Below are 18,346 nucleotides of genomic sequence, written 5' to 3' on the forward strand. Positions count from 1 at the left end.
ATTCTCATGTTCATTAATGGTTACAAACTGCAAAGTGCTTGTAAAGAAATCAACTTGTTATTAAAAATACTCTCCTTTGTCAAGAACACAGGCATTTTTAATTTCAATGTTTACTAATGGCCTGCAGTGGTGGCTGAACAAGTGCAGTGCTTACAAGCTTTAAACAATGGAGCTTGTAAGCGCTGCTCGAAAGCTGTCCGGATTACTGTTAACATTTGATCCAGCCAGATTCTGTGCTCTTGCACTCCTCCAAAGCTGCAGAGGCAAAATTGCCTTTTATTGCAGCATAGAAGGGCGCATAATTCAGGGCAGCGGTTTAATAATGCTGCTAGTCCAAACTGTCAATCAAGCAAGAACGTACTGTCCCCGCCCTCCCACCACTCCTCAGAAAGCTGGAAGCCGGAAAGTAATGTACTCCTGCCAAAGATGAGACAACCCCTTGAAGCTAAATTAGAGCTGGCCATAGCTGCCAATCAGTAAGGTCTTTCTCAATACACATGCATACTCACCAAAGTGTGCATATATATTCCCAATCAGAAGAGAGTAATAAGCTACTGCCAGTCAGTTATAGAAGCAACTTATCTCCCCGACAGAAAACGGGTCAGCCAGTTGAAATTTGTGGTTTCACCAAAAGTACATGGACATGGGGAGCTTTTGGCCAAATTACTGTTTGATTGACTGTGATCTAAGGTGTATTGGCATCTTTAGTCTATGGAAAAACAACCAATTCAATTTGACTGAACTAACCTGAACTTTCACCATATCAAGCATATTAGTCAAACCCTGAACAACTTCCTCCAGTCTTCGCATTCTTTCATCTTGAGAAAGAAAAGTTGTGGGAATTTCGCTCTGCTGCTGCTGATAATGCTGTGTGTCAGACATGTCTGGGGCTCGAGGCTGCCTCTGTACATCCTCATCGTCCATGTGTCGCTCCACAGACAGGGAGGAGGAGAGAGTGAGAGAATCTGGGGGAAAAGGATGGTACATCATGGTACAATGTAGAAGGCGGATCATTGAGAACACACGAAAGTCACTTACCTATTCAACCATTCATTTATCTTTAGTATGACACTGTATGAATGTAAACATAATTGGAAATGAGTGGGTTTCCTCTGGGTATTCTGGTTTTCCTCCCATTTACCATATGAATTTAGATTGTGAGCCCCAATTGGGACAGTCAGTATCGACAATGGACCCAATTTATCAAGGCTGGTGGTTTTCACGGCGGTCTTGATGCAGGGATGTGCTACATTTGGGTGCTTCTCATTAATTAAGGGACACAGGAGCATCTGAAAAGTGGCATGTACCTCCGTGTGTCCTCGCCACAAATCTTACGCCAGTTGAGAAGTACCTAAAACCTTCACATGCCAAAAGTTGCAAAAGTTTAGTGCAGCCTTGCGTTGCACCGTTTCAAAGCGTTATGCCCAAATTCTGGTGAAAAAGCTTTTATGAATCAGGCACAATGTCTGTAAAGAAAGATATGATTCTTGATGCTATATAAGCAATCAACGGTCAGAATAAGAAAAGGCAGATTTACATGAGATAATGTGTATGATTCTAAAAAGAGAATATTTACTTTACCATATTTCAGAATTTACATATGTAGCGATTGTTTTTTATATTAGAACCTTCAGTCATAGGAATCTTGAGGTGTACTGTATGGTGGAGTCATAGCATGCAGCAAACTATCCAAATCAATGAATCTGGATGTCAAGAATTTCACGTAAAAAAATCTACACAATCCTGAAACATTTGCATATTACAGAAGTGGTATCATAAGCAACATAAATAGTTGATAAGTGCGTTTGTCTACTGAAACCACCACTGATGATCACAAAAACATGGTCAGTCAGTCTGTGTGCTAGAGAACATGTGCAACCACTGCTCCATTCACTGTCCATTAACTTCCTACAGGAGTTATATAGAGTTAATGGAGCAGTGGTTAGATGTGCTCACTAATGCTTCCTTCACATAGGGGCCTTTAGGCCCTTGGTTCCAGGGATCAGTGGAAGACTTAAGGTACTGTCACACTTAGCGATGTACCAGCGATCCAGACCAGCGATATGACGCGGTCAGGATTGCTGGTACGTCGCTAAGTGGTCGCTAGTGAGCTGCCACACAGGCAGATCTCACCAGCGACATCGCAGGGGTCGGGGGTCGCTACTTACGTGTCAGACGAGGCGATCCTGACGTCCTACCGCCCGCGTCCACGCGTCGCTCGTCTCCACAGCAGGAAGCCCAGCAGGAAGCTGACGACGAGAAACGGTCCAGGACGTTCTCGCGCGATCAGCGATAACCAGCGGGGGAGCGGTTGGAGGTAAGTATCAGACATAGCGATATCGCTAGCAATAGTGCTATAGCGTCACAAAAACCAGTGACGTTCTAGCGATATTGCTAGCGATATCGCTTAGTCTGACAGGCCCTTTAGGGTGAATAGGTAATATATGTTATGTGACATCTCCTTTAATGTTTAAAGGCTTCAACTCTCATAAAAGGTAACTTATGTTATGGCGTATGGTGGAAAGGACAAATCATATACAACAATGTCTCTATATATATCCACATGGGCACTACTGATTAATGCATAGAAAACCAACATCATGGTGTTCCAGAAAAGAAAACCAAGATCGAACCAGCACCTTCCATTTGTGCTAAACAACTGCGCTCTTACAGAAACGGACAAATATACCTACCTGGGCCTGGAAATCTCCAGTCAGGGGGCTTCAAACAAGCCATAGAGACCCTGAAGGACAAGGCCTGCAAAACCTTCTATGCCATCCGAAGGAAACTCTACCATCTGAAGCCGCCAGTGAGGGTCTGGCTAAAAATCTTCGATGCCATATTCACCCCAATCCTCCTCACACATACCCAGACTGGTCAAAGTGGGACTCCAGTCTAACAGAAATATTCCACCTGGAATTCTGTAAACACCTCCTCCAGGTCCATCGGAGCAGCACCAACAGTGCCTGCCGTGCTGAGCTGGGCAGTTTCCCACTGCACCTAGCTGTCCAAAAGAGAGCGCTGTCCTTCCAGGCTCACCTACAGAGTAGCAACCCAAGCTCCCATCACCATAAAGTCATGCTACATATAGGTGGTCTCCACAAACCAGGACCCCGGAACAGCTCATCCAAACCCAACCTGACCGAACCTTCAACCATAGGAACCTGACAAAAGCCAGATTCAGGAAGATGGTAGATGAGGGGCAGGAGAGGTACATAAGTTACTGGAAGAACGAGATCAGCAGCTCTCAGAAACTGACCATGTACCAGAGTCTACAGAGAGACTACAAACTGGCTCCATATCTGGAGAAACTCTCGGACCCCAGAGACCGACAGATCATGAGCAGGTATAGACTCAGTGCCCACAATCTGGCCATCGAGGTCGGCCGGCACAAACAGAGCTACAAGCCCAGGGAACACAGACTGTGCCTACACTGTGACCTGGAGGCCCTGGAGGATAAGACCCACTTCCTGCTACACTGCACCAAATACTCAGTAGTGAGGGACACTCTCCTCTGGAGACTATCCAATCTCTTGCCGGATTTCAGCTCCATGAAGGAGGAAGAGAAAACATATATCCTGCTGGGGGAAGAAGAAAGCGCCTTGGAGATAGCAGGGCAATATGTGAGCACATGCCATAGGCTGCGAGAAAGACAACCATGATATGCCACGGACTTCCTTTCCCCCACCCTGTACCCCATCCATCGTTCCTTCAGTCCCCACCCATTATCCCACACAGTCCCTACTCCCTATTCCCTACTGGACACATGCTTTGGCAAAACTAATGTTTATTTGGTCCTGCCAATAAAGCTTCATTGAATTGAACTGAATACTGTAGGTCCTTCCATAACATTTAACATTGTGTTTCTACTATACATAGAGGGGAATGTTTCCATACACAGAACCGTGTCCTGTTTAGACAACTCACAGTGTTTGTGTCTGTATGTGGAAAAGTTTGTGTTTGTCTATAATAAGTCTCTAGCCCTGGAGGGGGCTCCATGCCATTAGGAAGAATAAACAGGCTCTTCACACACTCGGTGACCTCACTCAAGTCACCAATAGGGCTGATACCTCCTGCGGGACAATGCTCAGTACTGTGAGCAAGGGGGGAGCAGTTCACACTGTAAAACTTTGTGTGCCTAGGAAATCAGTATGTATACAACAGCTCTCATTGTGGAGCTGATATTGCCGATTCATGCTAGTAGATTTACATGTTGTAGGGATTCACACTCTCAGGTAGGCAATAGGTAGAGTTCACACAGGCACTGGATTATTGTATCAAAACAATGTGACGTTTATTTTCCACAGGTTGCACAGTACCAAAGAAAAAACAAACAAATTCCTAGCCTTCTCCAGGCACAAACTAACACACCAGACCCTGGTCACGCATACACGGCTGAGCTAGTCCTAATCCGGTCTAACACAACAGCTATCGTCCATAGCAACCAGTTATACTTGCAGTTTGTTGTTGCACACAGCCTGTGCAGACTCTTCTCAGAGAGGGATTTTGGTTTGTGTCTTTCTTCAGCTCCAACACAAATCCATTCTGGTCAGCATCCCCCAGCTGATGGCTAAGGTGAACACCTCGCCTAGTCATATGGAGTGCCATCTGGGTGCAAACATTTAAGCCTAGCCTACCTGGCTTTGCTACAACAGATATTATATATGTGTGTGTATGTATATATATATATATATATATATATATATATATATATATATATATATATACACATACTGTATATATATATTATTTTTCTAATATACACATATATCTTTATATTATGAAATGTTGTCTAATATACTGTATAAGTGACAGCATGCGACCCTCTAGTGTGGTAAAAAGGCACATTTACATCTGTTATTCCTACACTATCTAGGAAAACAGATCAGGGATGGAATCTACATTTGTTGGATTTTATTTCCATGTCTCCTGTATATACACAAGCAAAAGAAAACAGGAGACATAGTACGCGGGGCCTCAGGATATAAAGTGACCAAACATGTAGAGCACATGACTGCTCTCTTGTGAAGTATGAACCTTAATAGTGTATTTCATTGTATGCATGTTCTATGGCATCTTATGACACTAACAGGCCCACATTGCCGTTCCTGTGTGAGTTGTGACAGAAACATCCTGGACTGATGAATAGAGATGTGCAATGAAAGGTGAAGGATGGGGGTATGAGGAGGAATTCTGATTGATGTGGGAAGTAGGCAGGGCAGAAGAGCTGGTCTTGTTGGAAAAGATGAAGGGGTTTGTAAAGCTTTTTAATTAGAGTAATGAGGCGAAACTAGAAAGGCCTCAGCTAGTGCATGAGGGCAGGGTTTTGGCAATAGCACCATAGGTCATCCAAAGAGATATTTTGGAGTTACACTTGTGCATGAATATAATCATAATCCACCATTTGAACACAGTTTTCATCAAGTTTCACAAAAGTGATTCAAAATTATGTTTCTGTAATATTCAACATGATTTTATATAACATCATGTAATTTGTTATCATGTGCCATTTATATTACTGATTGCTGTGGAAAATATAGAGAAAACAACAATTATACTTTAGAAGGACATTTTATGCTTACGACACGAACAGTTACATATATTGCTGACCGCACTGAAGTTCATAATTATTATTTTTTCTTTTTACGCACCATATCTAGGTGTAAAAATGAGACTAGCAGGATGCCAAATACAGTGTGGTTTATCTTTTGTGCTCCCTTCTTGTGGAATATTGCTTTTCCTGAATACATTCAAATTGTGACCTAGATTATGCAGTAGGCTGTAACAATGCTGTATGTGTGTGAGAAGGGTTCCTCCTATCACTGTGCAGCACTGCCACTATTCACACTTGGTAGGTTTTAACCGTTAGTGTAGTTACTGTCTCAAATGGGTACACCTTGCCGTGGTGGGACAGCTTTATACTTTTTTGATCAAAATAGTGTTTACCAAGTACCCTATGTTATTTAATGCACTTGCTTTTTTACTTATTTATTTTCATTAGGGTATATACACATTGTGTTTTCCTTTGGTTTTGCTTGCTTTTATGGCCAATGTGAACATGCTTTTACATCATGCATGTCATTCAAGTCTACTCCAGTTCAGTTTTTTTGGTTTTTCTTCAGCATTTTTGTATTCAGAACAAATAGGGTGTGGCCTCCTTTCTTCTGAGCTGTGTAGTTTACTTATAGTCCCTCTGAAGCTGGGTGTCCGTTTGGGACCCAGAGACTCTGCCACTATTCACACTAGGTAGGTTTTAACCGTTAGTGTAGTTACTGTCTCAAATGGGTACACCTTGCCGTGGTGGGACAGCTTTATACTTTTTTGATCAAAATAGTGTTTACCAAGTACCCTATGTTATTTAATGCACTTGATTTTTTACTTATTTATTTTCATTAGGGTATATACACATTGTTTTTTCCTTTGGTTTTACTGTGCAGCACATGCTGATTCAGATTGCCACACTTTGATTATAATCAAAGATATATAAATAATTATTACTACGGTTGTTATCATTTTCATGGTCTTAATTGTACAGAGCATGGAATAGAGAAATAACTAACTGCAATAACATTAGATCCATCTAGAGAAAACATTGTGGGTGTTTTTTCTATTTGCAAAACAGTTCTGTCTAAAAACATTGTTACTTACCTGATCGGTTCTCACAATGCCAAGGTCTCCTAATGAATCCAGTTGGAGAGATCTCAGCTGTCTGCCAATAACCCTAGATAAAGGTTACATCAATATCAACACATATCAACACATACATCTTATTTGCTTTTCTCATTGTTAATGGACGACTGTGTCTATTTTAGCTAAAAAAACATTTTAATGTCATATTTTATTTCTGGATTATCAGTCCTTGAAGCTTGGGGCATAAAGTCTAAAACAACAAAATGTCTGCACCAGTCATAAGTATCCATGACAATATCTCCTGCATGTTCTACGGTCTAGTCCAGCTCTTATCAAAGGAAAATATTAAATATGTGTAGACAGTATGTGGTGATACTGATATAGATGGTTATAAGATCCACATAGTATACATATGACGTCTATGAGTGATGTTGAGGGTAGTAGAAAGATCCTATCCGCCTCCTATTATATAATTTAGCATCTCTATTTTATGGATCTTTGCTGTTGTCTCAAAGCAATGCCTGAACATACCTTCGCGGAGCTTGTAAGCACTTTACTGAGGCTGGCCGGGATTACTGGAGTGCAACATTAGTGCTAATCCTAGCCATGTCTTCAGCAAAGGCAAGGCTTCGTCATACAGCAGCAGCAGTAGTAGTGCACACTTTAGGCCACCCACAACATTACTGCTAGCTTTAGCTGTCACTCAAGCAGGAGCTCCTGCCTCCAAGCAACCAGGAAGATGGGCTGTCTGGAGATCAGTGCACTCCTTAAGAAATAAAATAAGAACTCCCCTTTAAACGAGATTGGTGCCAGACAACAGGTATGTCTTCTAGGTCCTCTATAAACATGCAAGCACATGGATCCCGGGAACACTCCACTATCAAAATGTCTTCCAGTGACCTATGCTTAATCTTCTTATTTACATCTGACATTAGATGCAATCAAAATATTTGGGAATTCTACATTGGATTAAAAGTAGTACTGTTATTAAAGGGTAACTGTGCTTTCAAGTAACATTTCAAAATAAGGTGTACTGTGTGTGTACATGAGGAATAACAACATTTTTGTCCAATATGTGACTTGCCTTTTTACCACTTTTACCCCTCTGCAGGTGGCTCTCTTTGTAATTTGCAATTCACTGTTTACTGGGGTGAAGAGACAAGCTGCAGTGATCGTTCCCATAGGCAGCACAGCATAGAAAGAGGAATGCCTGCTCTTTGTTCCCTATTTAGCTCACAGAGACAAGCTGCAGCAAAATTAAGGATATTATAAAGCAGGGATGAGTTGTCTTTAACTAAATCATTCTCTCGTGTGAGGTAAAACACTTCTTATAGAGCTCTGCAATATGTTTTTCTGTCTTTCTCCCTCTGCCTTTTTCCTCTCCCTGCTCTTCACTCCTCCACCCCACTACCCGAAGTTTCTTATAATCACCTGCACTACTGATTTATGCAAAGTTTGCTAAAAGTATAGTTTGGTTTTCTCTTTTAGTGGTGATAAATTCCAAATAGGTAGCCGATGACCCAATAACAATTTGCATGCCATAGAGGACACTGCCCCACAAGTGCCTGACAATAGTTCAACAAATGACTACCAAATATATTATAAAATTGCTTTTCAGGCTTCCACATATTTGATCATGGGGATGCAACAATTACAGTATGGTGGAAGGAAGGAAAGCAGAAACTATACTTACCAAAAATTTACTCTCTTTATTTCCTGGGGTGCTTGCAAAGCTTATCTGAAGATCCAGAGGGAGAATAAGGCTAAGTAGTTCTTCTTCTGCTTCCTTACCAAACACTACTGGTTCTTCACAATCCAGAAAAAGGGTAACTTTGTGGATGTCAATATTCAGTGCAAGTCGTGTCCATTTGGAACCAGAAAATGGTGTCCCACCTGGAAGTAACAGGGAAGCTGGTTCCATGGTCTGTGGGGTACGATATTCCAATCTCAACTGGTCTGCCTGAGTGTCAGATACAAGGCGTAAAAGAGGATGACCATCTCTTTTCATGGCTGCTGGAGACAAAAACGCCAGCAATGTTCCTTGATTGTTTTTAGCTTGTTTAGCTACAAAATGTAAGCCAATGGATCCCTGTGTGCTGGATAAAAGATAAATAGAGTAGTCCCAAGGCAGTGTTAAATGGGGTACACGTGGCCGAAATTTCCAGGCTGGAGAACTGGGGTCTTGCCCTTTAGATTTAGTAACACCCTTAATAGAGCGAGTAATATTCAGAGCCTCCAGCAGATCTATAACTGAAATAAATAACAAAAAAATAATCAGAATGATTACCAAAGTTACACCAATGAATACACAAACAAATTGGGTAAATAGGAATAAATCAATTACTCTGGCAATATGATTCATGCAAGCTATCGAAACAAATCAGATAAATATATAGGAAAAAAATCTGTTAAGGGCCTGTCACACTAAGCAATATCGCTAGAACATCACTGGTTTTGTGACATTATAGCGATATTGCTAGCGATATCGCTAAGTCTGATACTTACCTCCGACCGGCTCCCACACTGATTATCGCTGATCGCGCGAGAACGTCCTGGACTGTTTCTCGTCGTCAGCTTCCTGCTGGACTTCCTGTGGCGCCGACGAGCGACGCGTGGATGCGGGCGGGAGGACGTCAGGATCGCCGCGTCTGACAGGTAAGTAACAACCCCTGACCCCTGCGATGTCGCTGGTGAGATCTGCCTGTGTGGCAGCTCACTAGCGACCACTTAGCGATGCACCAGCGACCCTGACCGCATCATATCGCTGGTCGGGATCGCTGGTGCATCGCTAAGTGTGACAGTACCTTTAGGCTATTTTCACACATTGCTGTGTTTTTTATGCTAATTTTATACAAATTAACAGCTGCTTTTTATAGTACCTACAAAAGCTATGAGACTTCAGAAGTCTCATGCACACGTTTGTTTTTTTACTGAACTGGAAAACTTCTTTTTTTAAAAAGAAACTGCAGCATGTCAATTTTTTTCAGCATTTTTGCAGCATTTTTTCACCTATAGAAAGCAATGAGTAATTGCAAAAAAGCAGCATAAAACGTTGCCATTAGTTTTTTCAGCCTTTTTATTGAAAAAAAGCAGGTACAGCAGTATGTGAAACCCATTTATTTTTGTGATTTTACCATGCTGAAACCAAAATGTCTTGGTCACCTCACCTGACAATAGCAATTAGGATTAGCACAGTTTAATTTACACTTATGTACCCTTATTTAAGTGATATGTGTTAAAGTAAACAAAGCCCGACCAACTCAATATGTAAAAGTAAACCATACCTCACCAACTCAATGCACTGCCAATATCTTAGGTAAATTATGCCTGACCAATTCTACTCCTCCCCACTGTTTTTACATTTGAAATTGTGTATTTTTTCATGAACTTTTTTGTTCAGAGTATTCACTATTTTTCAGACATAACAAAAATTTTTCCACTAAATAATTGAATCAATTTTTTTTCAAAAATGTTTTATGCTTTCACATACGTCTTGCATTGGGTGCCTAATACATTGAATTGCTATTGCTCATGCTTGTATGGTGGAAGCAAAGCTAAACTTTGGGATCCTGAAAAACGCAAGAAAAAAAGCCATCAAACCCTGTTTTACTATCAAGTAGTGATCAGCAAACGTGCTCGAATAAAGTGTTGTCCGAGCAGGCGCATGTGCTGAGTGTCTTCGGCGTGCTCGAATAATATGTTCGAAACCCCGCTGCTACATCTCTCCCGACTGTTCAACAGCCGCAATGCATGTGGGTCGCCCTCCCAGGGCTGTGGGGTATTCGGTACCGGGCCGGTATCAGCGGGATGTGTCACAGCACTGGGGACCCGGTCCATGGCCCTGGGCGCCCAAGTAATGGGGGAATGTAATGGTTTGAATGAATAGTTCGTGACACCACCTGTGGTGTTTGGCAAGTGAGATGTTAAGCCGACGCTGCTTGCAGATCCTCTTGGGCTGGTGGTGTGTTGCAGCCAAGATGGTGAAGCTCCCCACAGGTGAAGCTGTAGCCCCAGGGCAGTGTAGATGTGGAGTTAGAGGAGAGGCACAAGCGGTGTAGAAACTGGTACTCAGATGTAGCGGGGCTGGATGCATTGGCGCAAGAATGAATGGAGGACACCAGGGCTTGCAGTTCCAAAGCTTTACTCACAGTCTGTAGTACACACAGGTGCCTGCCTCCATGCCGTGTCCTCCGGGTCAGGGACTCAGTCAACCTTCAGGCAAGATGGAATGCTCCCTTCCAACACTCCGCCAACATGTGCCTTTCTGAACATCTCCTCTATAGCGCCTTTAAGTGTGAAGTACTCCCAGTACTGAGTTACACTGGAGTGCCTCCTGACAGGTGTTCCCAAGAACTCTACTTGTACGGCAGACAGCTGTAGCCTGCTTCGGGGACTCCCTACTCCTGAGTGCCGGCTCACTATCCAAGTTGCTGTTGTGCCCCCAAGTCTTAGATGGGAGTAGTGCATTTACAGCCCACTACTCCACCGGTGTCTGCTGCAGAACCATTAGCGTCCATACAACCTCGGGGACCGGGCACCGGCCTTGCGCTTAGAACTTCTAGGCAGGGTTCTTCCTCTAACCCTCGTCCTCTCTGTTCCCTTTTACTCCTTCGTTCCGTTCTAATCTCTCTCTCTCTTATGGAAGATCAGGTTTCAGTTCAATGTCTTTCTCCTTCTTTCCTTTCCTGTGCCAGCAGACCTAGGTCACTCAGGTCTGCTGTAGCACCTCCTTCCTCCATCCCTCTCTCAGGGATCTTCCTTCCTCACTCCTCTCTGAGTGGCTTCCTCTCCCAGACTGACCAGTAATTCTAAACCTTCCCGCTCTTTTATGTGTTCTCAACTCCACCCGCATCCCAGCACGTTTCGTGTTCCAAGCAGGGAGCCACCAAAGGTGCTCTGCTACACTCCAAGCAGGGAGCTGCAATGTGGCTTTGCTGAACTACTCTGTTGTGTGGGGTGCGAGTGTTGGAGCGTGGTCAGGAGCCTCCAACTTACCTGGATGGTGGGGCACCACACCTCAGGAGGTGGTGCAGTACCTCTGTGGCGACTGAGCCTCAGGGGCGCCACATATGCATGGATTGCCTAACAAACAAGCAATCCCTGCATGTCTTGCGACAGTCCCCACGGCTGTTCAACAGCCCAAAACACCTGCAGAGATTGACTGTTTGTTAGACAATACCTACAGTGGGGCAAAAAAGTATTTAGTCAGTCAGCAATAGTGCAAGTTCCACCACTTAAAAAGATGAGAGGTGTCTGTAATTTACATCATAGGTAGACCTCAACTATGGGAGACAAACTGAGAAAAAAAAAATCCAGAAAATCACATTGTCTGTTTTTTTTTCATTTTATTTGCATATTATGGTGGAAAATAAGTATTTGGTCAGAAACAAGCAATCAAGATTTCTGGCTCTCACAGACCTGTAACTTCTTCTTTAAGAGTCTCCTCTTTCCTCCACTCATTACCTGTAGTAATGGCACCTGTTTAAACTTGTTATCAGTATAAAAAGACACCTGTGTACACCCTCAAACAGTGTGACTCCAAACTCCACTATGGTGAAGACCAAAGAGCTGTCAAAGGACACCAGAAACAAAATTGTAGCCCTGCACCAGGCTGGGAAGACTGAATCTGCAATAGCCAACCAGCTTGGAGTGAAGACATCAACTGTGGGAGCAATAATTAGAAAATGGAAGACATACAAGACCACTGATAATCTCCCTCGATCTGGTGCTCCACCCAAAATCCCACCCCGTGGGGTCAGAATGATCACAAGAACGGTGAGCAAAAATCCCAGAACCACGCGGGGGGACCTAGTGAATGAACTGCAGAGAGCTGGGACCAATGTAACAAGGCCTACCATAAGTAACACACTACGCCACCATGGACTCAGATCCTGCAGTGCCAGACGTGTCCCACTGCTTAAGCCTGTACATGTCTGGGCCCGTCTGAAGTTTGCTAGAGAGCATTTGGATGATCCAGAGGAGTTTTGGGAGAATGTCCTATGGTCTGATGAAACCAAACTGGAACTGTTTGGTAGAAACACAACTTGTCGTGTTTGGAGGAAAAAGAATACTGAGTTGCATCCATCAAACACCATACCTACTGTAAAGCATGGTGGTGGAAACATCATGCTTTGGGGCTGTTTCTCTGCAAAGGGGCCAGGACGACTGATCCGGGTACATGAAAGAATGAATGGGGCCATGTATCGTGAGATTTTGAGTGCAAACCTCCTTCCATCAGCAAGGGCATTGAAGATGAAACGTGGCTGGGTCTTTCAACATGACAATGATCCAAAGCACACCGCCAGGGCAACGAAGGAGTGGCTTCGTAAGAAGCATTTCAAGGTCCTGGAGTGGCCTAGCCAGTCTCCAGATCTCAACCCTATAGAAAACCTTTGGAGGGTGTTGAAAGTCCGTGTTGCCAAGCGAAAAGCCAAAAACATCACTGCTCTAGAGGAGATCTGCATGGAGGAATGGGCCAACATACCAACAACAGTGTGTGGCAACCTTGTGAAGACTTACAGAAAACGTTTGACCTCTGTCATTGCCAACAAAGGATATATCACAAAGTATTGAGATGAAATTTTGTTTCTGACCAAATACTTATTTTCCACCATAATATGCAAATAAAATGAAAAAAAAACAGACAATGTGATTTTCTGGATTTTTTTTTCTCAGTTTGTCTCCCATAGTTGAGGTCTACCTATGATGTAAATTACAGACGCCTCTCATCTTTTTAAGTGGTGGAACTTGCACTATTGCTAACTGACTAAATACTTTTTTGCCCCACTGTACATGTGTTGCTGCTGTCGAGCAACTGTGAGGCATGGGGGCACATGCTTGGATAACACCTTATCACTACTGCCAAAAGTTCATTTTTTGGCTGCAGAAAAAAGCAGCAAAAAAGCATATGTGTGAACATAGCCTTATTGTCAAGTCTGGCTGCATTTATCTTTACAGTCATCATGACATGAAGTCAAAATGATAGATTTTATCCAAATATACAGCATGTACATAAATAATAACTCCTGGAAGGAATACTGAATGATTTTATTTTTCCATTAATATTATAATACTGGATTTTTTTTTTAGGCTAATCCTATAAAAAAAAGACAGTAAATTGATTCCAACTTAAGAGCAAAACTGTGCAATAGTAGTAAAGCATCATATGATTGTTTATTACATAAAACCCTACAAGAATCCTTATTTCCTACACATCCTGATCTTTCTTTGCCTATTTTTTGAGTAATAGTTTGGTTTTTCAGCAGTTATTTATTATTATTACAGTTTTTGAACGGTTTTCATTATCCAAATGTTTTCTGCTAAAAAATGTCACTAAATTGCCATGAACTTGTATTTCCGTGCCCTAAAGGCGTACAAAAGCTATTTTTTTGCACGGTTGTAGACTTACATGAAACATTTTAAAGCCAACTGAAAGGATCATGAGGCATTTTACTAAAGAAGGCATATACAATGTAAAAGAGCAAAAATAAAAAAAAGGCACAGAATATTGATTATTGCCGGTAGTCCCATTAACAATGAATGAAGATAATTATGATCAAGTGTCCCTGTGCTGCATTCATTATGGCGCTGGACAAGTATTCAAAAATTAATTCCTGCAAAATATATAGTTATTAGTTACCTATAGCATTGAATTCAATAAGAAGGCGTTATTTTCACTGGCTATCTGCAGACCTTCAGAGATGCACACCACTTAGGTTGCTACAAAGTGATGTCTAATCAAGACACCACCTTTACCAATTACACACCATTTTAGAGTTACAGTGGCATGTAAAAAGTTACAAAAAGGAAAATGGGCTGATGTGTGCCAAGATAACTTTGACCAAGGCTGCAGACCTTAATTAGCCTGTTAAGGTACTGTCACACTTAAAGATGCACCAGCGATCCCGACAACGATATGGATCGCTGGTGCATCGCTAAGTGGTCGCTAGTGAGCTGCCACACCGGCAGATCTCACCAGCGACATAGCAGTGGTCGGGGGTCGTTACTTACCTGTCAGACAAGGTGATCCTGACGTCCTCCCACCCGCGTCCACGCTTCGCTCGTCGGTGCCACAGGAAGCCCAGCAGGAAGCTGATAACGAGAAACAGTCCAGGACGTTCTCGCATGATCAGCGATAATCAGCGGGGGAGCCGGTCGGAGGTAAGTATCACACATAGCGTTATCGCTAGCAATATCGCTGCTGTGTCACAAAACCAGTGACGTTACAACGATAGTGCTAGCGATATCGCTTAGTGTGATGGGGCCTTTAGGGTTATGGCTTGTTTACTATCATTGTTAGGAAAGACCAGGTGATACAAATTTCTTTTTAAAAATCCAGCCTCTAACCTTGTGCCAAAAAACAAATATGGCCTTCATGGAAAAGTCATCAGAAAAAACCTCTTCTGCATCCTCACCATAAAGTTCGGTGCCAGAAGTATGCAAAACAACATCTAAACAAGACTGATGCACTTTGGAAACAAGTCCTGTGGATCGATGAGGTGGATCAATCATGCTTTGGGGTTGTGTTGCAGCCAATGGCACAGGGAACATTTCACAGATAGGGGGAAGAATGGATTCAATGCCATTTTAACAAATTCTTGATGCAAACATAACACCATCTGTAAAAAAGCTGAAGTTGAAAAAAGGATGGCTTCTACAAATGGATAATGATCCAAAACACACGTCAAAATCCACAATAGTTTACCTCAAAAGGCGTAAGCTGAAGGTCAATGGCCTTCACAGTCCCCTGATCTGAACATCATTGACAGTCTGTGGCTAGACCTCAAAATAGCATTGTATGCAAGACAACCCAGAAATCTCACAGAACTGCAATAATTTTCCAAAGAAGAATGGATGAACATCCCTCAAACAAGAATTGAAAGACACTTGGCTGGATAGAAAAAGTTTTTACAAGCTGTGATACTTGCAAATGGGGGTCCTACTAGGTACTAACAAAGCAGGGTGGCCAATCTTTGGCATCGGGCTATTTTCCTTTTTGTAATTTTTAAAATGTAAAAAATGACAATATTTTTGTCAAAAATACAAAGTAAAGGTATCAACTTTAATTTTAGCCCTTTTAGAAATAATTTCATCTTCAACTTGCTTAACGAATCATAACAGTAATTTTGAGCAGGGATGCCAAAACTTTTACAGGCCACCGTATATATTAGTGGGTAATAATGAATAATAAAAGTTTTCACAATGTATGCTGATATTTGGTTTACTAATGCACAATTCTACACAATGTGACACGTAAAGGAAATCTGTCAGTAGGAGCATCCATCTTAAGCAGTCTATATGGGCATGTAGTTCATAGGAAGCTGAATAAAATGACACCTTGACATTTGTAATCCATTGTCTTATTCCAGAGAAATCCATGCTTTTTTTTTTTATAAGTAAATGAGTTCAGAGCTATGGGCCAGACACTGATCTGTATGAGAATATATCTCCAGAACTTATTTTACATGAAGGGGGAGTTACCAGTGTGATGATGTGTAATGGTCGCTCTCTGTTCTCCTGATATCACAGTGATTATACCTGACACATCTGCAGGTTCCTCGCAGCTCCAGCTTCCATCTCACAGGCAGACAGGACTGTAATATTGTTACAATACAGCAGAGCTGTGAGAGCTGCAGCTGCTAATGTGTTTGTGAGGAGACAAGGTTTAGTTCTCCTGTTCTGTGTTAGTTACATGTCTCACACTGGTAATGTCTCCTTTTATTTACAATAATCCCTGGTGGCAGATTCTCCAGCAGATCTGTGTCCGGCCCATAGTTCCAAACAACTAGTTTACATATAAGAAAAACATTGATATCTCTGGAATAAGATATTGAATAGTAGATATCAAGGTGTCATTTTATTCAGCTTCCTATGACCTGCATGACCATATAGACGGCGTAAGAGGGTTGATCCTACTGACAGATATACTAAGAATGTGATATAATTTTAAATTGCAAATTAATACAAAAAGATAACATAGTTTCTAGTACTTGGTTGAAAACCCTTTGTCTTGAACTCATGAACATCACCAGATGCTGTGTTTCCTCCTTTTTCATGCTCTGCCAGGCCTTCACTGCGGTGGTTTTCAGTTGCTGTTTGTTTGTGGGCCTTTCTGTCTGAAGTTTAGTCTTTAACAAGTGAAATGCATGCTCAATTGGGTTGATATCAGGTGACTGACTTGGCCATTCAAGAATATTCCACTTCTTTGCTTTAATAAACTCCTGGGCTGCTTTGACTTTATGTTTTGGGTCATTGTCTATCTGTAGTATGAAACGACGACCAATCAGTTTGGCTGCATTTGGCTGGATCTGCACACACAGTATGGCTCTGAATACCTCAGAATTTATATGGCTGCTTCTGTCCTGTGTCACATCATCAATAAACACTAGTGACCCAGTGCCACTGGCAGCCATGCATGCCCAAGCCATCACACTGCCTCCGCCGTGTTTTACAGATGATGTGGTATGCTTTGGATCATGAGCTGTACCACGCCTTCGCCATACTTTTCTCTTTCCATCATTCTGGTAGAGGTTGATCTTGGTTTCATCTGTCCAAAGAATGTTTTTCCAGAACTGTGCTGGCTTTTTCAGATGTTTTTTAGCAAAGTCCAGTCTAGCCTTTTGATTCTTGATGCTTATGAGTGGCTTGCACCGTGCAGTGAACCCTCTGTATTTTCTTTCATGCAGTCTTCTCTTTATGGTAGATTTGGATATTGATACGCCTACCTCCTGGAGAGTGTTGTTCACTTGGTTGGCTGTTGTGAAGGGGTTTCTCTTCACCATGGAGATTATTCTGCGATCATCCACCACTGTTGTCTTCCGTGGGCGCCCAGGTCTTTTTGCATTGATGAGTTCACCAGTGCTTTCTTTCTTTCTCAGGATGTACAAAACTGTAGATTTTGCCACTCCTAATGTTATAGCAATTTCTCGGATGGGTTTTTTCTGTTTTTGCGCTTAATGATGGCTTGTTTCACCTGCATGGAGAGCTCCTTTGACCGCATGTTTCCTTCACAGCAAAACCTTCCAAATGAAAGCACCACACCTCAAATCAACTCCAGGCCTTTTATCTGCTTAATTGAGAATTACATAACGAAGGGATTGCCCACACCTGTCCATGAAATAGCCTTGGAGTCAATTGTCCAATTACTTTTGGTCCCTTAAAAAACAGGGTGGCACATGTTAAGGAGCTGAAACTCCTAAACCCTTCATCCAATTTTAATGTGGATACCCTCAAATGAAAGCTGAAAGTCTGAACTTCAACTGCATCTGAATTGCTTTGTTTAAAATTCATTGTGGTAATATCTAGAACCAAAATTAGAAAAATGTTGTCTCTGTCCAAATATATATGGACCTAACTGTATAATATCACTATAGCCAATGCCTGTTTCAGATTAGTGCAGTAAAATGTACAAAGGTCTTTGGCAGAAACTTGAACACAGCTGGTCTGTAGGATTCAGAATTGCAGGGCAGGTATCTTTCACTACATCAGTTGGAGACCTTTTTCTGCAAGTCTCCCCATATAACAGCGTCATATAGGCCTGTCTGAGGTCTGTGAGTCAGGACTCTATTGTTCATGATGGGAAGGGGTCTGGCTTAAATCCCAGAATGTCATGTCTCCTAGTGGTACCAAATGTCACGTGATAGCTAGAATAACCTGCTTACAAAGAATAGCGCAGTCTGCCACTCAGGAATTATAAAAAATGAATTGCTTTACCTTG

The 18,346-nt window shown here is 42.2% G+C and overlaps 1 protein-coding gene across 1 annotated transcript in view; it reads right to left on the reverse strand.

Moving 5' to 3' along the window:
- The window catches only part of KCP (kielin cysteine rich BMP regulator), a 265,538-nt gene that overhangs the window by 225,194 nt on the left and 21,998 nt on the right, over nucleotides 1-18,346 (reverse strand). The window contains exons 2-4 of the mRNA XM_073579223.1: nucleotides 8,324-8,880; nucleotides 6,649-6,721; nucleotides 748-965 (exon numbers count right to left, since the gene is read on the reverse strand). Coding sequence (XP_073435324.1) covers nucleotides 748-965; nucleotides 6,649-6,721; nucleotides 8,324-8,880 — 848 coding nt within the window. The remainder of the gene's footprint in view (nucleotides 1-747; nucleotides 966-6,648; nucleotides 6,722-8,323; nucleotides 8,881-18,346) is intronic.

The sequence above is a fragment of the Dendrobates tinctorius genome, unplaced genomic scaffold, assembly GCF_039654945.1.
Source record: "Dendrobates tinctorius isolate UK_male_01 unplaced genomic scaffold, ASM3965494v1 ptg000062l, whole genome shotgun sequence".
NCBI lineage: Eukaryota > Metazoa > Chordata > Amphibia > Anura > Dendrobatidae > Dendrobates > Dendrobates tinctorius.